The sequence below is a fragment of the Thermobia domestica genome, chromosome 5 (genome assembly GCF_964235325.1).
Source record: "Thermobia domestica chromosome 5, izTheDome1.hap1.1, whole genome shotgun sequence".
NCBI lineage: Eukaryota > Metazoa > Arthropoda > Insecta > Zygentoma > Lepismatidae > Thermobia > Thermobia domestica.
In genome coordinates this window covers 33,949,631-33,973,457 of record NC_137458.1, presented here as the reverse complement: position 1 = coordinate 33,973,457, position 23,827 = coordinate 33,949,631, and the positions used below count along the sequence as shown (strand labels likewise).

The 23,827-nt window shown below is 36.0% G+C and overlaps 4 protein-coding genes across 4 annotated transcripts in view; 1 reads left to right on the top strand and 3 right to left on the bottom strand.

Annotated features, from left to right (window-relative positions):
* Window positions 1-17,188: 17,188 nt before the first annotated feature.
* LOC145684625 (TNF receptor-associated factor 4-like) overlaps window positions 17,189-23,827 on the top strand; it is a 34,003-nt gene continuing 27,364 nt past the window's right edge. The window contains exon 1 of the mRNA XM_081757015.1: window positions 17,189-17,371. The gene's annotated coding sequence lies outside the window, so the exon portion shown is untranslated. The remainder of the gene's footprint in view (window positions 17,372-23,827) is intronic.
* On the bottom strand, window positions 21,363-22,160 carry LOC145685033 (uncharacterized). Its single transcript, XM_081757376.1, has one exon. The coding sequence runs from the start codon at window positions 22,158-22,160 to the stop codon at window positions 21,363-21,365; it is 798 nt and encodes a 265-aa protein (XP_081613502.1).
* Window positions 22,337-22,837, bottom strand: LOC145685032 (uncharacterized). The gene has a single exon (XM_081757375.1). The coding sequence runs from the start codon at window positions 22,835-22,837 to the stop codon at window positions 22,337-22,339; it is 501 nt and encodes a 166-aa protein (XP_081613501.1).
* On the bottom strand, window positions 22,912-23,409 carry LOC145685031 (uncharacterized). The gene has a single exon (XM_081757374.1). It carries the CDS (start codon window positions 23,407-23,409, stop codon window positions 22,912-22,914), a length of 498 nt encoding a protein of 165 aa, XP_081613500.1.

Below are 23,827 nucleotides of genomic sequence, written 5' to 3'. Positions count from 1 at the left end.
CCAAAGGAACGTAGGGAGTCCCGGATAATCTGCCAAATGAAAATTGGTCTAAATGGATATGAATTGATGGGGTTTCTACCAGGTAACAATAATTCGTTTGTATTAAGTCGGTATCTGGAACAAATACAAAATGGCGGACACCTTCATGCCCGTTGTGTGTAGTTGCATAATCGCCAGGTACGGATGCTGGCCAACAGTGACGTTCTGAGTATTAAGTGTAGCGAATTTGTACTCAAATGCTCTAGAAAGACATCTGGAGTGTCGGTAGAGCACAACAGATAAAGCAGGGTGATTCACATGTGTGGAAAAAATTAACGAAAAATGTCCAGAAATGCACTCATACTAAGTAAACGTGAGTTCAAAGCGTCGAAAATGTAAGGAATAGCATCACGAACATGAGAGCCATTGCCAGTTCACCAATAATATTAAATCAATTCGATGCAATATTATCTGCACGGTTGCATATCGATAAGGATGCAACAACTGAGGCTAAGTTGAAATTGTGCAAGGGGACTCACAAAGAAACTGGGCAAACTAAAGGAATGTCACTAGTGGGATCGCATGTTCGATATTGAAATGTGGCGAATGTGTGTATTGATATCAACATGTAGCTAATGTACAAATGTCAACATGTCCCACTACTGCTAGGACACGGTCCAACGTGCAAAAACTAGGAAAATAACGTTGTACGTTCTGCTGTTACATCTAGTGAAATATTTGGTAGAACGTAACTAGAACACGATTGTATCAATGTCCCTCTTTGTTTGGGATTGTTCCAGAGTCGGCACATATGAAAAGAATCCATGGTTCAAATTCTGATAGAGCGTAAAAATAACAAACTTTTATCATGTCCCACGTCTTATGGGACATATGACGTACTCGAAATATAGGGAAATACTTCCAGAAATTTGTATCTTACACAACAGTGCACATGCCAAGACAAAGACGAAAATGAACCAATTAGGCACATGTAACCCTACTGCTGGAATACCATACATATGGAAAATAAAACGACATGAGAAATAGGAAGAAACGACTTAAAGCTCTGATTGTTTACAACTGTGCAGTAGGAATAACAAAATGAAACACACAAGCATGTCGGGAAGCTGTACAAGAGCGCTTGCCAAACAAAGTGGGAACTCCTCAAAGAAATGAATACAGAGAAAGTGAGGCTCCCTTGAAGCCTTAGGGCTAGAGCGCTCGCTTTCGCTCGCGTGGTCGCAGTTTCCAATCTTACTGGGAGCTCACGTCCTTAGATTCAAGACCCGAGTAGTTATTTTCCTATTTTTCGCACGTGGGATGGTGTCCCAGCAGTAGTGGGATATGTTGATATTTGTTCATTAGCTACATGTCGATATCAACACACACATTCGCCACATTTCAATACCGATCATGTGATCCCACTAGTGACATTCATTTAGTTTTTCTTGTTTCTTAGTGAGTCCCCTAGCACAATTTCAACTTGGCCTCAGTTGTTCCATTCTTATTGGTGTGGAATGGAGGCGCGGTGGCTAAGTGGTAAAGCGTTCACCTCCAGTGCTTGGGGTCCTTGGTTCGATCCCAGCTCGCGCCGTGTGAACTTTGTGGTGGACAAACACCGTGCTCGTGGGTTTTCCCGGGGTTCTCCCGTTTCCTCCCACTTTCTTCATTTCATTCATCTCTCATCATCACCGTCTCCTTTAGCCTAACCGGCATAAACATGGGACGTAAAACTTAAAGATTTCATTTCATTTGTTATTGGTATGCAACCTTGCGCATCATATTGCATAGGTTTGAGGGAATCTTATTGGTGAATTGGAAATGGCTCTCATGTTCTTGACGCTAATCCTTACGCTTTGAACTCACGTTTACTAAGTGCATTTCTGGGCATTTTTCGTTAAGTGTTTCCACACATGTGAATCACCCTGCTTTATCTGTTGTGCTCTACCGACACTCCAGATGTCTTTCTAGAGCATTTGAGTACAAATTCGCTACACTTAATACTCAGAACGTCACTGTTGGCCAGCATCCGTACCTGGCGATTATGCAACTACACACAACGGGCATGAAGGTGTCCGCCATTTTGTATTTGTTCCAGATACCGACTTAATACAAACGAATTATTGTTACTTGGTAGAAATCCCATCAATTCATATCCATTTAGACCAATTTTCATTTGGCAGATTATCCGGGACTCCCTACGTTCCTTTGGGGAATCCCTTGCGCGTGCATGGTAGGATTGTGAAACATGTAAAATTCAATACAACAGGTATGACTTCTTCAGTGAATTTTTTATCCGCCCTCTTTACGTTGGATAGTTTCCGAACTATTGGCGTCCGAAAGTCATTTTCCCACGTTTTTGGCACCTTGTAGATCCGAAACTATGTCCGATAGCCGAAAGTTCAAGCGAACTTCTTTTCTTGTCTCAATGGCAGGAGTCACCTCCCAAGAGTTGTAACACTTATTTTGCAACACCCGATATATATATATATATATATATATATATATATATATATATATATATATATATATATATATATATATAATGTATTATTATTATTATTACTATAATAATAATAATAATAATAATAATAATAATAATAGTAAACTTTATTTTTTACGTGCTGAGAACAGCAAAAATACAGCACTTTGTCTTATTCTACATTATTTTAGCAATGAATATATAGTACTAGTGATAAAATTATGATTACATCTATAACATAAATTATTAATAATAAAAACACTGACAGTGTAGTGTACGTCAATTATTAAAACAAAGAAGTGTCAAAAATTAAAAGTAAAAAATAAAAACTACTAAGTTATATTTAAAATTATAAAATAAAGTCATATTTTAAGATAATCATTCATTATAGCTTTCTAAAATCCTACAGATTAAAATATGTTTTCTATTATGCGGTTGCAATTAAATTTTTACCCTTGTACCATATGTTGGAACTTTAAAATCAACATTTTTTAAAATATAGTCTGAGGTATATTGGTTGTCAAGTAACTTTTCTACGAATACAGATTCAATCAATTTTCTCCTGTCAGCCAGTCGTTCCAAAATAAAATACGTTATCCAATATTTATACGTGCTAGATTAATAGTCAAATCCTAACTTAAAACAAAGCATTCTAATAAAACACTTTTGCACCATCTCGAGTTTTTTTTTACGAGAGTTTTTGTTAGGCTATTCCAAGTCACTGATACATATTCTAGTTTCGACCTTACCAGTAATTTATATAATAGTACATATGTATTTGATTGACAGAAAGCAGGCCATTGATTAAACAGGTAACCGATAATTTTTCTTGCTTCATTACACACATTTTGTATATGATCACCAAAGAATAGTGACCTGTCAAATGTTACACCTAAATCCTTTATTGTGTCAACTTTCTGTACTACAGTATCTTGTATTTCGTATTGACTTACATAGTATTGCGATTTGTTACTGTAGGTCATGCACTTAGTTTTCAGACAATTGATACTCATACCGTTATCCTTGCACCACATAATGATTCTATTTAAGTCATCTTGTAGCCTATCGTTGTCCTCAATAATATTTACTACACTAATAAGCTTAATGCCATCAGCATAAAGTAAAACATTTGAATGATTTAAGACTGTTGGTAAGTCATTAATAAAAATAGAGAAAAGTAATGGACCCAGAGGAGAACCTTGAGGAACACCGTTACTAACACTGGCTGAATCTGACATGACATTTCCAATTTTAATTTGGTATGTTCTACCAGTGAAATAGCTTTCAAAAAATTTTAGATACAAGGGTGTTACACCTGTATTTGACAGTTTTTTTTAATAGTAATTTATGGTCAACTGAATCAAAAGCTTTACTCATGTCAATGTATATGACATCAGTTTGTGATCTACTTTTCATTGCATAGTAGATAAAATCCGTTATTTCACGGAGATTGGTTACAACTGATTTCCCTTTATAAAAGCCATGCTGTGATTTTTGCAATATATTTTTTACATTAAAAAACAAGTGTTTGTGAATGATGGTTTCAAAAATATTAGAAAATATGTTCAATAAGGTTATCGGCCTGTAGTTGTTCGGATTTAACTTGTCATTATTCTTGTAAACCGGTACCACATGTACATGTTTCCATTTAGATGGGAATGACCCTGTTCTTAATGAGGTATTGTAAATTTTTGACAAGACTGGAGCTATTTGTTTCGAACATGCTTTAAGGATATAATTTGGAAAGCTTCCAGGTCCTGAAGATGCTAATGGCCGAAGTTTAACTATTACTTCAGTAACATCATTTTCACATATTACTGGAATCGTTATATTATTGCTGTTCAGATTACTAACTACAGCACAATCTAGGGTATTAACTTTTAAATTAAAATTATTGTAAAATACATCTTTAAAAACTTCAGCAATTTGCTTTACCCCTGTAATGGTGGTACCATTGAACAAAATTGTGTTTGGTATACTTTTGTCTTCAGACTTTTTAAAGTTATTCCAAAAATACACTTTGTTGGTACAAATACTACTTTTCAACTGCTCAAACTAACATTTTTTAAGTTTATTGTACATTCTTTTAACATTTTTTCTTAAAACCGAAAATTTTTCATAAATGACTAAATTACCAGTTTCCCTAAATTTTACAAAATATTTTGTTTTTTTTATTAATTAATGCTTTTAACTCTTTAATAATCCAAGAAGCTTTGTATTTCTTCTTTTGTATAACATGCTTTTTCGGTACATTTGCTTCCAATATATTTTCCAAACAATCTTGCAATAATACCGTATTGTTATTTACATTTCCTGAAACCCTATCTACTTTCATCTCATTTTTAATGTCCTCGTATAATTGATAGAAGTCTGCTCTTACATAGTCATATAACTCACCTTGAGCTCGAGCTGTATCTGCATTTAAGAAATTTAACTTTTCGTCAACCTGCCATTCGAATACGAAAGGTGGGTGAAACCTATCTACCTTGACTAATGGACTCACATCAAACCATATTGAGCATTCAGTAATATCAGTTAGAACAAAATCCAATATATTATACGGCAACTGAGAGTCGTATGGTTGATTATACTGCTTTAAGCTAAATATAGACGCTAACTCTAACATCTTCTCAGCTTTTGTTTTTAGATAAGAATGCTTATAATAATAATAATAATAATAATAATAATAATAATAATAATAATAATAATAATAATAATAATAATAATAATAATAATAATAATAATAATTATTATTATTATTATTATTATTATTATTATTATTATTATTATTTTGTTGTAGAACGAAGAACTATAGATAACTGCAAGTTGATTCCTGTCGTTCTACGCATTCTATGCTAGACCTAAGAGCCTAACCATGGCATTAGGGGCATGGGTGACTACGCCTTGTCTGCTCCCGCCGAATAGGAAATGGAAAATTGAAATATTATGTTATTCTTCAGAGCTTCATGCAGAGTTAATTCGGCAAGTTTTGTTTCATGACGTTTTATGTGTGAAGTATGCTCTTTGTATATGTAAATCATCATCATCATCATCATTATAGGTATTCTGCCCTTATTGACAGGTCACTTGCCACAGCTGAGAAACTTCCATGCTCCACGGTCCTCCGCTAACTTCTTCGTCTTCGCGTATGATCTTTCTGTTTTTATATAATCCATTAATTGTAGTCTCCTTCGCCCCCTCCCTCTCTTCCCGCTTCCATACCCTCTAGGGCGTCCCTCATGATACAATCTCTTCTTAGGCAATGTCCCAACCAGTTTCTCTTCCTCTTCCTAATAATATCTAAAAGTGTTATTTTCTGACCCACCATTTCTAACACTCTCTCATTCGTTTTCCGCTCGACCCAACTAATTCTTTCCATTCTTCTACACACCCACATTTCGAAGGCTTCCCGTCGATTTTCAACACTTTTACGTAATATCCACCTTTCCGCCCCTTACAGTACAACACTCCACACGAAGCATTTTATGAGTCTTTTCTCAACTCTTTATTCAATGTCCCACAAAACAGACTTTCCTTCCTCTTAAAGGCTGCTTTCGCCATTCTTATCCTTGCTTTTATTTCACGTTCGCACTTCATGTCATGAGTAAGAATACTACCCAGATATCGAAAACTATTCATTTGTTCTATTTTCTCTCTTCCCACTTTTATATTTGACACATACCTAGTGTTGTAAAAAAACGGTTTTTTTTCTGTGAAGTTTTTTTTTCAATAAAAAACATCGTTCTTTTTCATGTTTTTTTTTTAAATGTCTGTTTTTTTTCTGGCGACTATTATTTATTGATTTACGTTGCAGATTATTGAAATAATCAACAGAACTTGAGTTGAAGCCCTCGTAACTTACAAATCTTTTGTTTCTTTGTACCTATATACTAGCAAAATTGTGTGATTATTCCTTTCGGCCCCAGGTCATTTTTGGCGTTTTCCTACATTTCCAGTTAGTGACTTATTGCTCAAAAACCATTTATTCGATTGATATGGTTAAGGCCTTGTTTTTTAGAAAATGGATGTGGCTATTTTTTGGTGTAAGTTGCATTGCAGTGTTGCCAATGGATGGGAAATTATTGAGGGAAATGTAGGGGTGAAAATTTACAAAAAATTCCCTAACCGAATTTCAAAATTTTTTGTATCTAGTACCACTGCTGCTATATACGTTCAAGTCACCTAAAAAAATCTTTGGCGTGTTGGCAAGGTACAGTGAAATCCTGAAGTCGCTGGCTTCCATTCAAAGAGGGAAAGAAAAAATTCTGTCACACACATGAAATTTTGAAACTTTTTACGCCTCACAAGTAAAAATCAAATATGCCGGAGCTACAGCATCTCTAATTATCCTATTGAAACATTTTATGGTGCGTTCTGTAGGGCAAAGAGAAAGATTTCAGGTAGTGGTACGTTTGTTTCAATGTAGCCAGTAAGAGGGTAATTATAGAGGGGAAAAGGGAAATTTTCCGAATTTTTTACATAAAATGGGGAATTAATTGTTTTGGCTGGAAACACTGCCATCAGACGGACGAAAACTATCTGATAATATACCTTAGTACTCCAAGAATATATCCTACAAGTATCATGGCGATATATAACAAAGTAAGCATGAAATTGAAAAAAAAAATCTCATTCTAGCTCAGAAATTCACCATTTCCAGAACATGGTTTATTATAAATCTCAACTGTACTTTCCCTAATTATACTAGTGAAACTTTTTATGGTGCGTTGTGTAGGCTAAAGATGAGGCTGTTAGACACTGGTACGTTTGTTCGAATGTAGCCAACAAGAAGGAAATAATTGAAATAAAAAAGGGATTTTTTTCCAAAATTTGCCCCTAAAATCTGGAATTAAAATTTTCTGTAGCTGGCAATACTACTATCAGACACACACAAATTATCTTAAAATAAGCTTTGGTATCCCTCTAATATATCCTACAAGTATTGTGACGATATCTAATAAAGAAGCATGTCAATAAAAATATATCATTCTACCTTATCTTCCCACAGTTATCTTCCCAATTAGAGAACAAGGTCTACTGTAAACCTCAACTGTACTTCCCCTAATTATCCTATTGGAACTTTCTATAGTGCGTTGTGTAGGGCAAAGAGGAGAATTCCAGATACTGGTACGTTTGGTCTGATATAGCCAACAAGAGGAAAATAATAGAGACAAAACAGATAATTTTTTCAAAATTTCCCCCTAAAATCTGGAATTAAAATTTTCTGTAGCTGGTAACATTGCTACCAGACAGAAGCAAACTATCTTAAATTAAACATTGGTACACCACTAATATACCCTACAATTATTATGACGATATTTAAGGAACAAAACTTCTAATTACCAAAAATATATTACGATAAACATAAAAGTAGGGAAAAACTAGAAAAATCAAGGGTTAGAACCTAAATACGAATTTTTCGTGCGTTCCCTAATTACCCCATTGTAACGATCTGTACCTAAGTTTGTTAAATAAGGACAATTGTTCGATTGGCGTAAGTTGACTTGCACTCGTACGTATAGGTACGGATTTATAAACAAAAATTTCTGATTTTTTGCTTAAATTTAGGAAAATTTTAATTTCCCTAATTGACAACACTGCGTGCAGGCCCGTCCGATTGATGTCAACAGTTAGGTATCCATCCGAGGTATCTACCTGGTAAGTCTTAAGGATGTCTTTCTACAATGAAGGAAGCTACCGGGAACAAAGAAGTAAAGGAAATTCGAAATTAGAAAATTCTCGAATTTTTGACTGGGGTGAAATTTGAGAAGGAAATTCGACACCAGAAGAAAAAAATTAATATGATAAACTATAGTCCAACCATATTTTGCAAGAATAATATCCCGATATCTTAATTTGTGTCCACACAGGAGCGGATTAAACAAATGACACACCCGTGTGTGACACTTTGGCCACCTGGGCCACCGAGTATACATTTGATTACATTTTTTTTGACTACTAACTCGTGTTGTTGTTGTGAGTATAGTCTCGACTAATAATAATATCGTTGTTGTAAACAATAACTTTATAAGGAAAATTTTCTCTCCTTTTTACATCTTAGTTCTAACACTGTTGGTGAGAAATGCAGGGCGTTTCCAAATGAATTTTGGGGTTTTAAGTCTTCGTAGTACTTATTACATTTTACGTACAATTATAAGCAATGCATCAAGTACAAGAGCACCACAGTCTTTGCTACAAGTGTTCAATGTGAGATTCATTGGTCACACGGCACACATCTAGTCGATAGGCGAGAAAGGCCCATAAACTTTCCGCCATATGGCACAAAACACATTCAATTTAGGGGAATCTCTTTTCAAGTGTGCAATCTCCTGAGGATTTGCTGACGGTCAGATACAAACATTATGAGTGTTCACATTAACTCTTAGGTCAAATGTCGATTTATCACTGAATACGACACGATCCAGAAAATCTTCATTGTTATGCAGCAATATTTCACTTGCGAAATTGGCACGTAAACCGTAGTCTGTAGGCTTTAGACCTGTAGCAACTGCAAACGATAAGGACGTAGTTGCAACCGTCTCCTTAATATTCTTCACACAGACCGTTGCACTGTACAGATTCTGTCTTTATTAAAACACAAAAAAACTTCCTGCTCTCTAGTCTCCATCTTTGCTGATTGCTCTTTCTAACGGCAGACAGAAGAAGCAATGCATGTACATGCGTGCGTACAAAACTGTGTGAGTTGCTCTTTCATTTGATATAATATTTATAACGTACGTTAATTGTAATAGATACTACAAAGTTTCAAGACCCTAATATTAATTTTAAAACACCCTGCATTACTTCAAATTGTGTCATCCTATATTCATGTCTTTTATATATATATATATATATATATATATATATATATATATATATATCATCAGGGCCGGTCCTAGTCAATTTGTCGCCCCATGCAATGGCATAATTTGCCGCCTTCCCTTTTCTACAGAAAGAACAAATCTTAAAAGTCGTGATTTTAAGTATGCTACTCCAGCATGAACAACAATGGTGAGGGTAAGTGTAGTTGCACTCAGGAAGGCTTAAATACTTACTAAAAATGCAATCCCGTTGTGTTTTTTTTAAATATTAATCTATTATGTTAGTGAAAGATAAAGCAAACACACCTGCAGGAAAGATGGTAATCCTTTTTATAGAATTCACTATCGAGCTTCAATCTCAATGTATCAGTTTGTAATTTCAGTGCAACTAGCTCTTTTATCTTTATTTCTTGATTTCTCTTCTATATCTGTTAAATTTTTTTTAAAAACTTGTTTCCATCTTCAATGATAAGGAACTTGTTTGTGACAAAAACAAGACTAGTTTCATATCAAAACTGTGATAACTTGCTAAATGGAACAGATATTCACTACTATTCGAGAATTGAATTCTTGCATTTGGCAACAATCAAGCAATTAGTGCTCGGATTTATTCGACCATTTGCTTTAGCATTGTCCATGTGGCCTTAAACTAATGCAACCTAAACATAATTTATGAATGTAGTATTCAAATAGAAGGTCAGCTTAGTAAATGTAACTACCATCATCATGAAGTCTGTTTCCAACAAGAAATATTTAATTTAAATAATATACTTATGACAGATTTTGCTGAGCCATCCAAATTGCCGCTCCACGCAAATGCACGTGTTGCATATATGGTAGAGCCGGCTCTGCATATCATATATATCTAGTCGACAAATTATTTATATATGACATTTAGAAAAATACTATTAATCAAATTAGTATTAGTTTTTACCTTTAGACAAGTTATTTGAATTTTATACTGTTCGTGATATTATTTTCGTACTTATTTAAAGGCCTGCTTTCGCGAAGAAACAAAATTTCAATTCTACTTTTATTTCTTAGTTGATATGGATGAAAACTGCTGAAACCCGAATTGTTAATAGGTATGGTATTCATGTAAATTGTAAAATATTTGTAGCGTATCAGTATCTAGCGTTTAATTTATGTTGCATTTTACGGTGATTATACCTACATAAAAATATTTAATACTTAAATAGACGTAAGATGCATTACAAATGACTATTTGAAAAAAAACGAAATTTAGAAAAAAACGAGAGGCAATGTTTTTTCTTAAAAAAAGTACATTTCTGAAAAAATACGAACGGTTTTTTTCTATTTACACACTACACATACCCCTTTGTTCCAATCACCATTGCTTTTGTTTTTCTATTATTTATTTTCATCCTATATTCTTCAAAGCCCTTCCTAATTTTTCCTAACATTTTATTGATTTTCTTTTCAGATTCGGAAACAAGCGCCATATCGTCTGCAAATTTTATGCATCTAATCACTCTACCTCCTGCCGAAATGCCGTCATCGTCATATTTGCTCTTTTTCACTATCTCTTCTAGATAGGCATTAAATAGTGTTGGCGAGAGGCAGCATCCTTGTCAAACTCCCCTTCCAATTGCACTCTCTTCCGTCAGTTCTTCCCCCATCCTAACACTTACTTGTTGGTTCATGTATAAGTTTCTTATGAGTCTTCGATCTTTCCATTCCAACCCAATCTTCTTTAGAAGTCCCAATAACAATTCCCAATTCACGCGGTCAAAAGCCTTTTCTAGATCAATAAATACAACATACACTTCTTTTCCTTTTTTCTATAAATCTTTCACCGATCACCCTTAATAATCCAATAGCACCTCTTGTGTCCTTGCCTCTTCTGAATCCGAACTGCTCCTCCTCAACTTCTTCATTTGTTCTTCCATATAACCTTCTGGTTCAGTATTCGGATCAGAATATTAGATGCATGAGATATGAGACTAATAGTTCTATTGTCCTCACATCTGTTTGGGTTCGATTTCTTAGCCATCGGAACCATAATTGTCTTCAGAAAGTCTTTCGGTCACTCTCCTGTTTTATATATTTCATTGCAGAGTCGGAACAATTCTTTCTTCCACTTGCCTCCCATATTTTCAATGAGTTCGATTGGTATGTTATCTATTACGGTTGCCTTTCCATTCTTAATCTCGGATATAGCCTTTTCAAACTCATCCCGAAGAATACTAAATCCTTTATCATCCTCACCTACTTCATTTTCTACTTCAACATTTAGGCTACACAGTCTATCCCTACTCACATATAAGTCTTCAACGTATTCTTTCCACCTTCCTATGACCTCATTTCTCTCGCTGCTCATTCTCGCTCCTCACTTCTCTCATTTCTCTACCTTCCCATGCTTATTTTCCACTGCCATCGTAATACCCCGTTGTTTCCTCCGAAATTCCATAGAATTCACCTCCTTGTACATTTCTTCATATTTCCCAACTCTTTCTAATTCTTAAACGCCCTCGCATTTTCTTCTGTAAAACTGCTCCCTCGCTCTGTCTGTTTGTCTTCGTAATTCATTATTTAACTTTCTGTGCATCTTTCTACCCTTTTCTGTATCAGCCTGTTTCCACGTCTTCCTCTCCCCCATTTTCTGCAACATCTGCTCTGTAACCCATGGTTTCTTAGCTGTTCTGTGTGCGGTAACCTACTGCTTCTTTTGCAGCCTGCTGTAAGCAACGTTTAATATGTTCCCACCGTGCGTTATTACCTGCACTTATCCTTTACTCGTTTGAACATTTTTCTTCGAAAAATATTTCAACGAAAATATTTCTTATTTCCTCGTTTTGCAACTTCCCAGTATTCAACACTTTGTTGTCTACTTTTCTTCGGCCTAGATTTTTCAGTTGAATATCTACTTCGGCCAGGACAAGATTATGATCAGAGAACACATCAGCCCCGGGAAGGGTATTCACGTTCTTCAAGCTATTCCGATACCTGTTCTGAATCATAACATAGTCTATCTGATATCTTCCACCGTCTGTTGGTGATTTCCATGTATATCTTCTTCTCTTGTGCTGATTGAACCAAGTGTTCCCAATTATTAGTGAATTCTGTCTACAAAAATTCACCAGTCCCTCTCCCCTTTCATTTCTTTCGCCTAAACTATATTTGCCTACGATACTACCTTCCTGTTTTTCTCCCACAACTGCATTGAAGTCTCCCATTACAATTACGCATGCACCCCTCTTCTCCCCATCTATAATTTCTTCTATTTTCTCATAATTTTCCTCTTCATCTTCAGTTGCATGCGAAGTCGTCGGTGCATATGTCTGTACCATCACTACATCCTTCGTTTTCCCTTCAAGTCTTAACATCATATCTCTATCATCAATAAATTCTAGTTTCACTACCTTCTCCTTTAAGCGCTTTCCAAGAATTATTCCTACGCCATTATGACCGCCCTTTTCATTACCTAAGTAAAACATTCTCCTTCGCTGTTCAACACTCCATTACCTTCCCATCTAAATTCACAAACTCCTACCAAATCTAGATTATTTTGTTTCATTTCTTCTTTAAGATTTTATAATTTTCCTCCCTGTAATATAGTACGTACGTTCCATGTCTGTATCGTAAACCTTTTGCTCTTTCTTGTCATTTTTTGTCTGTCTGTTCTTCCCCCCCATTGTTACTTTCTCGTCCAATAGTCCTTCCCAAGCCATCCACCTCCCGAGACCCGAATGGGGGATATTTTACCTCTGGAGCAATGTTTTGACATGCGAAATACCATTGTACATAAGTTCTCTTTTTGCTGCCAACAAACTAGGGAAAATAGAGTACCCCGAGTCTGACCATGCCTGGAACTAATGTCCAAGTTGCCGTACCAAGCACTATGATTTCCGCCAACTTGGCTACTGGAGAACTGCTGCCTTCTCCCAGAACACTCTTCGTCTTGCTACTCATTTAGACCAATTCAGTATGGGTGGTGAACTACCACCGACATAGCTCTAAATTTCACTGTAGCACGCAATCCTCCGCACCCTACATATAAATGTCTTCGTAAAAGTGGTGTTTATCGGGGAGGGTGTATGTAAATAGATGAGTTTATATCTTTGCTTTTTAATCGAAGACCAGAGAGCTATGGATACTGCAAGTTTGGCTCCAATCGTCCCTGTCCTTCAAGGCTAGACCCAAAAGCTGAAAACCTAACCACAACTATTTTCGCGCTAATAGTTAGGTTTGGGGATGCTGGTGTCCAAATTAGATACGCCAAAATTTCACACACTCTTTCATATACAAACGAGAAATTTTTGTGCAGAAACGTTTACAATGCACAAAATTTTGAGACTATTTCATTGAAATTCTGAAGAAGTGGTGGAACGGGTCTGTTAAACCGGACGTGAAATAAGCTTATCGAAAGCGAATGCATGCGTTTTAGTCAGTCAATGGGAAATGTAACACCACACGTTTCAATTTCACACCATCCAGGCACGTAGCCAAGAGGAGGATCCGGGATGTCCCGACCTTCTCTTCCAAACCAGAAATGAACAAAATATTAAGGAAAGATAAAACAAAAAGAAACGGGAAAAAGGAGAATCAGCTTTAAAAATATAAAGCTACAGCAAGCGGTTGGTTACTCTTCCTTATAAAAAGGTTTGTGTGAAGGAAACGGGGATAGGGATAAAGTTAAAAGTGGATATTATTGGAATGGAGCATTCCGAATTCTACTTAGCTCCATTGTAGTTCTATGGACTACAAATGACGATTGATAAACCGGTTCGATCAGATAGACTCTCAGATAGAACTTAAGAAATGTCCACAATCACCAATAATATGAGCCTGACAACATGGATTCCGGTTACAATTGTTAAATAAATTTTTAATTTTGCAGCAACATTAACTCATTTTATAAAATGTCTACTGCCGAAAGAGATCTCGTTGCTATCCTTAGCGGTATTAAACGAAGATATGAAAAAGAAAAGAAAAGACAAGAAGAACCGAGTTCGAATGACCTCGGAAGATTTTTTCTGTACTCTTTTTATATTCTTTTACTCGAGATTTATTCATACTTTGTTATCAAAACACTAACATATCCTCATTTTATTTCCCTAACAAACCAATATATGTTGCCAGTAAAGTTGTTTAAAATGGTTGAGCCCATGGCGTGTAACCACCAGTGTTCGAAGTGGAAAAAAGCAGAGGCGGTGTGTTTTATTATGATTTTGACTCAACATACCGGCCACTTAAATATTGTCTTCATCACTAAAAAAAACAGAGACGGTATGTCCTCATTACTGAAAAACCAGAGGCGGTATTGCATACCATCGCATATCGTCTCACTTCGACCACTGGGAACCACACAATTTCATGTCACACACCCCCATTACGAAATCCTGACTATAGACCGTTATATCGTTATATATTTTTGAAACAACACTCGTATACAGAAGAGGACTTCTTAGAATCAGTGCGCGCCAGGACAGAATTCTTGGAATTGGAATGCTGCGACGTTTCTCACTCACAAGTTTCTATGTGTGTGTGTGTGGTTGCTTGCCCATTTCTCTCATCGTATTGCTTAATACGGATGAAAAATTCAACTCAGCTTAACCCTCTTCTCCCTCCTCACCAAAAAGCTGAAAGATAGCAGTGGACCATACGTCATAACGTGCGTTTTTAGATAATCATTGATTATTTACATTACTATGTGTTTAAATGTGGTTAATGTATTCCCAATAAGACAATAATCAGTTAATTAACTTTCATCAGTGAAGGAACTACCTAAAAACTAAGTGTTTTTGGGAACTATTTTTTATCCCCATAATGTATCCATGCGCATTCATTGCGAGAGAAAAGAATAGCAATGACTGGACGCGGAAAGTGGAACTTTGGCAACGAAAGATATTAGAGCATACCACCATCCACTCCAATGTTTTATACAATAATAAATGCAATCTCAAAAGTATCAATGAATTTCTTTGCGTTAATTTCATTACTAATGTTTCAACTAGAAAAGTAATTTAAAAAGAAGATTCCAATATGAAAATGCATCTAAGTTTTAATTATCTACAAAAACTACAAAATGATGTAATGGAGTAGGCTGTGCTAGCTAGGAGGAAATCAGCATGTAGAAGGAGTGAACATTCTAACTAATGATGCATTAAATTCTCAACTCCAGTGAACAGTGACCACGCCAACGTCTTCAATGATTCGACTTTCGTTACTGTAAATATGTGCGCGAAAATATTGGTATTCGGTATTCAGCGCTATGCGGGGCCACATTATTACAATTTGAAAAGTATTTTAGTTCTTGTAAAATGTGAAGTGCCACAATAATTAAACAGTTTGAAATATACCGTAGAACGGGGCTACTGCCCCACTCTGGAATCGTCAAAAAAGTGCAGGAGACTTGCATCAATGTTTTTCTTGACCTGTATGCTATCAGGCTCTTTGGGTAACTTTGAGAGGGGAGATTCAACGTTTAGGGAAACCAGATCTGTCGCACGGAATCCTGCCTTCAGGTTTTCGCCTACGGTGGGAGTTAGGGAATCCATGAGTCCGGATAGTAGATCAGGGAATTGTTCCTTGGGGATCGATCCGCTTTGTCGGGTCTCCTTCCGCCATAATTCAGCACGGCTCTCCACTTCTTTAGTTTGTTATACACACGTCCAGAGGCTGGAGCAGATTCGTCAAGATGCAACGACGCTCACAGGAAAGAAGAATCACTCATGTCAAAGTAGCCCCGCTCTATGTCAAAGTAGCCCCATTTTACGGTACGTATCAAATATGTTTTGTGTGTGTTAATTGATATGCAAGTGACGTAAAAGTGTGCATGCTATATAATAATATTTTTTTGTTAGAGATAAGTATTGTGCATGTATTTTATTTATTATATTTATAGTTTTAGCAGCGCAAGAGGTTGGTATTGTTTTTAGCGGAATACATGGAGAAGGAATACATATCGTACCCAACGTTTCCCGAACACTGACCGTACACTGGGTAACCACGAATGGAACAATCAGCTGATTCAGCTTAGGTGGAAACAGGGAATAATCACGAACACGGTATATACCAAAAGTCTATGGTTCGAATCCTGAATTTCACCAGTTTTGTTCTCAGTTGGTTAATGTTTACTTGTGGGTTGGTATCACTTAGTCCAAGAGTCTGTTTTCTTTCATGAATCAGTACAAGGACATTCAGGGATTAAACCCGATGCCATTAAATCTGTTTATACAAACGGTAGCCCACAGGAAACGAACCCAAATACCCTCTAATATATGGCTTATCCCAAACAGGGACACACGGTAATCGAAGCCTCATACTCTAATAACTAAAGGAACTAATATGTGTTGCCAATAAAATTGTTTTGAATGATTGAGCCCCTGGTGTGATAACCACAGTATTTCGTCACGGACCGACCTCCCCTATTACGAAATCCTGGCTACGTGTCTGGACCATCACAAAGTAAGTTAATTTGCATGACAAATTGTCTTCTGTATATAGTTCGAACACAGTTCAGAATTACATGAAAAATGACTATGTTCCTTTGGAAGATAAAGAGCACCCTTCAGTTTTGATAATTAACAAATGAGAGTGATTTTTTCTGTTATTGTCATGCTACAACTAACATTATTCATTTTAAAACAATTTTAATAATGCTCTTTTATTTTCTCATCCATAATTTCAAAGTAAAAAAATAAATATTCTATGTATTCATAAACAAAAAGAGAAAAAGTCATGTGTGTTTAAGAAGAAACGCGCCTTCGTACTGCTATATGGTCCTGTGGAGGATGAAACGTTTCATACTTTTCTTGCGTATGGTTATCGCGGTTAGTGAGTCTGGCAACGCTGCTTGCTATGTACTTATGTGGAAGATTAAGATGAATTGGTTGCGATATCTGACAGTGTGTGATAAGATTTGCAAAGACCATCAGGAGAGTAAATATAATTATCGTTATAATGATAATTATGAACACTTTTGAGATTGAACGGCAAGTATTCTTGTCCTGCTGTTACAAAGCGTTGACTCCGGAAGTCATGTATTCTTGTTGAGGAGGTTTCTACCCCAGTTCCCGGAGTTCTACACGCAGTTGAGGAAAGAAAACCATATAGCAGCATAAAGGTACGCAATACTTTCTGTTTACTTTTCAGGAAATGTTACCACCTTCGTGCAGAAAGATTAGGTACTGAATAGTTTAAAATTAGATGCAGTGTCAAGTTTATTTTCCCTAAAAAGATATGGAGATAAAAAGAAACTCCAGTTTGTGTATGGCAGTGGAAGTGCGTGGTTATTACATTTCCAAATTATGTTGGAAGTCTTAGAGAACGGCTTTGTCCAACCGTCCGTCAACAAGTATCAGGGCAAAAACAGTAAAAGAGATCAAAAAGAGGTTTTTTGCAATCGATTCAGCATTCCAACAATAGATTGTATATCTTTCGTTACCTCTCTATTTGAAACGAAAAGTGGTCCAAATTATCAGTTTCAAGCTTTTATTTCTATACAACGAAAACGGTAACAGATAGGGGTGAGGATATTTTTTTGGCTACAATTCAGAGTTTAAAGAAGACACACTATAAAACAAAAACAGGAAGTGCTTCAAATTAACTATTACTTCCGGTTTCAACAATTTTCGCTATAGAACCTAATATTTTAGCGAAAAGCGATTTTTCGCAAACTATTCAGCGTCTCAAGACATATCGTGACTATCCACAACATTCTACCTAAACCGGAAATTTTTCAAATTTATTATTCCAGTCTCAATACTGATTTCCAGAGATCCAAAACAGTAAATCTTATAAAGACGAGGTGATAGCCAATCGATTCACGGTTCCAAAAATAGATTGCATTCCCTCTGGTTAACACTTTATTCCAACCTAAGTGGTTTATTTCCAGTTCAGCGTTTATCTCCATAGAACGGAAACGGTAGCAGCAACAAGCGGTTTCTATCCGCCTGCGATCCAGTAGCTCAAAACAACATATCATGTCTATCGACAATACTCTGCTAAAATCGGGAGTGCTTTACATTTACTGTTATTTTAGGTTCTAATATGATTTCCGTAGAACAAAAACGGTAAATGCTATCAAGATGCCCTTTTCTACAATCGATTGAAGGTTTGAAGAATGTGTTCTGTTTCCTCCGTTGAAGCTGTATTCAAACCGAAAGTGGGTAAAATTAGCGATTTCCGGTTCCAAGGTTTATCGTCACAGAAAGAACATAGTAATAGTGAGAAGCGTTTGTTTTTTCAAACATTTTAGTGTCCGAAGACATCATGATTATTTACAGCACTACTAAACCGGAAGTGGTTTATATTTTCTATTACTTCCAGTTTCAATGCTGATATGTATAGAGCAAAAATTGTAAAACAAATCAAGAAGTAATCGATTCAGTGTCCCAAGGATAAGTCTCACATTTTCCTTTGAAGCTCTATTTAAAGTGGAAACGGTTAAAAGTAGACATTTCCGTAGTTGTTTTCGCCACCGAGTGAAAACGGTAACAGACAGCGAAAAGCATTTTTTTTAACAAACGATACAGCGTCTCAACACAAGACGACTTATAGACAACATTCCGACAAAATAGGAGATGATTGAAATTTACTAATACTTCCGGTTTCAATACACCTAATGAGCAAATACATTAGGAGATATCAAGATGTAATATTTGCAATCGATTCAGCTTGAGAAGAAAAGGCTCCATCTTCTCCATTAACCTTCTCTTTAAACCAGAAGTGGGTAAAACTAACGATTTCTGGTTTCAAAATTTGTCAACATGGAACAGAAATGATATAGTAGATAGCGATAAACGTTTTCAAATCGATAATCTTCCAATTTTCTGTAACTTGCCTGTTACGGTTTTTAAAAGTACTAGGTTAAAAATAAAATACCACTTCTGCCTTCTCTTCATTTGAGGATGTTAAGAGGGAAGTAAGTGGTAACAATAAATGTCATCAATGTTATTAGGAGAAACATATTTAAGGCACGTAAAGTTCTTTAAATTTGACACTACTTGTTTGGAAAATAGCGAATTTGCAAATATACGGGTGGAAACGCATTAACAAACTCAATATGAAGTCACAGCACAAGACGTGACATGTGTAACTTCATGCTACCATACCAAAATGTCTACGTGTGAGTCCCTTCTATGGTTATTGTGAAAGCATGCTGGAGTTTAGTTCTCACTTGCAGGTAAATTGATATTCACGTGTCCGGCACTGCTCTGCAATAGAAACAAGTTCATAAATATTACAGTTTCTCCCGATACCAAAAAAAAAAAAAAAAAAAAAAACTCTCGGTGGCCGGTATGCTTGGACTTCCAAACTAATATACGAGTAAACTATTATTTTACAAAACGTATTCTAAACGTATTCTTGAATGTCGTTCGAATTTAATAATAAACGGGTTGTTCTAAAATGAGCTCTCACCAGTGACTATCATTTGAAACAATTCAAGGATTAATAAGAAACCTCTCCAGTAGTAAGATTATTCATAAGTGAGTAATTCTAAAGTTTGGTGCAAGTTACATTTTCGAATTCCTGTAATCGAAAACCATTGTAATCTCTCCTTCCTGTATATTACATCACTCTTAGGAAGAATGTAGAAAAATATTATTAATATTTTCCCAATAGGGGAAAAATTTAAGAAAAGAAAAAAGGAATAGAACCAGCTATAATTTCTAAACTTAAACTGAAATATTTGAAGAATATTTTATTTTGTAGTCAGGGCTGCCAACTTTTCAAACCTGCTCAACTGTACATTCACAGCTTGAGTCCTCCAAATTTAATTTCATTAAATTAGAACCTTATTTCAGTTAAACAAATCAATGTATGTTTCTTTTTTTAAAAAAATCGGTTTAGCAATATTTGTTAGATAAACAAATTAAGGTTGATTTGAAACTGTAACTAACAGTTCTTTCTGAATAGACTTACACTTGTTTTCATCTCTAGCACTTTTCAATACAGCAGGATTCTTTATTACATAAAAGTAAAATTCTTTGCCGGTCATGTGAAAGTTACTTTGTACAACTAAGTCCGACTGTAGTAAATTTTCAGACGTATACCGCCTTATTCAGAGTCGTTCTGACGGGTTATTAGTGCCATACTAGAGTTCGATCAACATATTTCGTGCAGTGGTCAGGATTTTAGTATGACGCTAATCATACGTCGAAACAACTCTGCATAAGGCCCATAGTTTCTTGCATCAGTCCAAGCATTTCCGATCATACTAAACACTCTTTCATAAAATGCACTGCTTTCAGGTATTGGTAATACAAATGCAGCTAAATTAAACAACTCTGTTAAGTCAGGTATAGCTTGAAAAACTTTTAACCATTCACAAGTAACAGATGACTGATCAATTTCGTTTTGCACATTTTTAAGGTAGTGAATTTTGAATACAGCTGTCAATGTTTACGTTAACTTCAACATGATTCAAATTATCAGTAAATCAGACCAATTGAGAGGTTCTTCCGAATTCAATGGTTTACAATATTTGTATACGGAATTTTCTTAATCATACCATTCCTTTAAGTACGACAATACCTTAACAAAGAAAGCGTCAAAACCAATGTCAAAATTATTATTTCACCCGTACATTTTGAGTAGAAACCCGTACACCCGTATCTGAGCTTTAAACCCGTACAATACAGGTAATACCCGTACAGTTGGCAGCCCTGATGGAGTGTTGCTTTTGATTTGTAACAATACCTAGTGCTTCTGATGAAACGTCTAGTGGTTTATACACCAAAAGCAGACTCAAATAACAAAGTTGAAACAAATATTTTAAATGGTATGGCATGTATGTATTACATATCTGACGAGTTTATGGGTTTATTTTGTAAAGTCGCTTTTTTGTGTTTAAATGCTGTTATTGATTGAAGTAGTTGTCAAGAGGTAAGGTATGTGTTAGGAACAGAATTAAACTACCCGTTTAATCTTCCTCTAAAAGCTGTTACATTTTTGCCTCCTTTATTCTCTACTAAAACCACAGACTACTACACAGACAAGTTTTTCACCTGTTGCTACAACAGTTTCTCACCTCTTGCTACAAACTTAACATTCTCCCACCTTTGATTAATACATTAATCAAACAAAAAATATATATTACACAAGGTACAGTCTTAATCTAAAAATTTCTTAGGGAATTTCACTTGCCTACCACTCCTTGTGGTTACAGTCTTTTCAACTTTAGGTACACTTGCAATCCTTTTAACTTTCTCTGCAGGTAATTTCTCACCGGAAGTTATTTCCAAAGGAAACACACGTTGAATGGGTCGAATCATCTCACCTGATGAAGTTTTCAAACGAACAACTCTGTACGGTCCGTCTCTACCAGGATACACATCAATGACTCTAGCCAAGGGCCAAGCCACTCTCTTCTTATCGTCTAGCTCCAACAGAACTACATCACCTTTCTTGATGTTTTGATAAGTATCTGTCTTCCCAGGCCGTTGTATTAATTGGCTTAAATATTCATTCCGGAAGCGTTTCCTTAAAGTATCTCTCAAATTCTGTTGATGTCGAAATTTCTTGTCAAAAAAGAAACGATCCAAATTATCTAAATCTGGTACACCTACATTAGAAATATCTTGCAAGAACATTGCAGGTGTAATAGGAATGGGATCATGTGGATCATGAGAAACATAAGTCAGAAGACTTGAATTTACTGTAGCCTCACAATCACATACAATAGTCAGTAACTCCTCATACTGTAGAGATGCACGTCCCAATACTCTCCTTAGAAGCCTTTTGACAATCTGTATAAGTCTCTCCCAGAAACCACCCCACCATACCGCTGTAGACGGATTGAATTTCCATTCGATTCTTCTTACTGAGGCTTCTCTTTGTATTTCATTCCAATCCACTTCATTGAGCAAATTACTTGCGCCTACGAAATTTGTCCCATTGTCACTAAACATAATTTTCGGACGTCCTCGCCGAGCAATGAACCTTCTAAATCCAAGCAGAAAACTCTTAGTGGACAAAGATGTGGTGAGTTCAAGGTGGACAGCTCTTATCACAGCACACGTAAATAGGATAATCCAAGCCTTTGTACCATCTTTCAAAATAAGAGGGCCACTTAAATCAACACCGGTCACTTCAAATGGAGAAGCATCTCGTATTCGGCTTCAGGTAGCGGAGCGGGCATGCACTGAATCCCTTTTGTTCCATGTCGTTTACATCTAACACACTGAGCAAGAATCCTTTTTACCGTTCTTCTACCTTTGAGAATCCAAAATCTTTCTCTGAGAGAAGTCAATACTACACTTACACCAGCATGATTCACACTGACATGTTGCTCAAAAATCAGCAATTCCACCAATTTATGTTTACTAGGTAGAATCATAGGGAACTTAAAATCTTCTTCATCCTGACGTTCTATTAACTTCGTCTTTACTCGGTAAATACCTTCCTTATCCTGGAAAATATCAAGAGACTTCAAGTCGGACTTCCTGTCAGTTGAAAAACTTTCGTCTTGTACGTTCCTGATTAAAATACGTTCTGCTGAATTAAGCTCAATAGCTGTCAGCTCTCCGCAAACTCGCTCGTTTGATTTCTTTGCATTGTGACAAAATCGAATAATCCAAGCAACCATTCTTACTATCTTTGAATACTTCGAAAAATAGGTACAGTACCACGGATCTACTTTACTCTCAACGTACATGCTCATCACCAATCCTTTTTTCTTTCAGCACTTACTTCTTCTTTATTTGTCATGACAGTAGATCGAAGCCAATCTGTTTCTTCTTGCTTGAGCCACTGGGGACCCTCCCACCATTGCGATTCTAAAAGTTTACTAACTGAATATCCTCGTGAAGGCAGGTCAGCCGGGTTGTGCTGCCCTGAAATATGACGCCAATCTTCTACATTTGTTAAATTGCGTATTTCCTTCACTCTATTATTAACAAATGTTGCCCATGGTCCTTCACTCTGTATCCAACACAAAGCTGTAGATGAATCCGTCCAAAAATATTCTTTGATCTTTTCAAAACCCATTGCTATTTTCACAAAATTCGCTAAACGAGCTCCTATGAAACATGCCAGTAATTCTAATCTAGGTATAGTGATACCCTTCAGTGGCGCGATTCTCGATTTAGCTTGCAATAATTGTACTGAAACAGTGCCATTAATCTCAGTTCTCAAAAACACTACTGCAGCATAGGGCATTTTAGATGAATGACAGAATATGTGTAAACTAGAAGATTCTATGTCTACAAACGAAACACACCTGGGTATTTTCACAGTCTAATATATATATTGTGTAATATATATATTACACAGTTCTTCTAACCATTTAAGAAACTGTTTGCTTGTTTCTTCCGGTAATTCAGTATCCCAACTCAACTTTTCTTTCCACGTTTCCTGTAACCAGAGTTTTGGAAAAAGAGTAACAGGACAACTGAAACCAATTGGATCAAACACTCGTTGCGCAAAGGACAAAACAACTCTTCTCGTTACTTGTTCAGGAGGTTTCTCACTTAATTTTAGATCACAAAATAAAACATCATCTTTCTTGTCCCACAATAAACCTAGAACAGATATTGGTACACATTTCTGTTCTTCCTTGCACAACGTAGTATGCTTT

Coding starts and splice junctions, on each gene's coding strand:
- LOC145685031 (XM_081757374.1), bottom strand. CDS start 23,409: ATGCCCTATGCTGCAGTAGTGTTTTTGAGAACTGAGATTAATGGCACT.
- LOC145685033 (XM_081757376.1), bottom strand. CDS start 22,160: ATGTTTAGTGACAATGGGACAAATTTCGTAGGCGCAAGTAATTTGCTC.
- LOC145685032 (XM_081757375.1), bottom strand. CDS start 22,837: ATGGTTGCTTGGATTATTCGATTTTGTCACAATGCAAAGAAATCAAAC.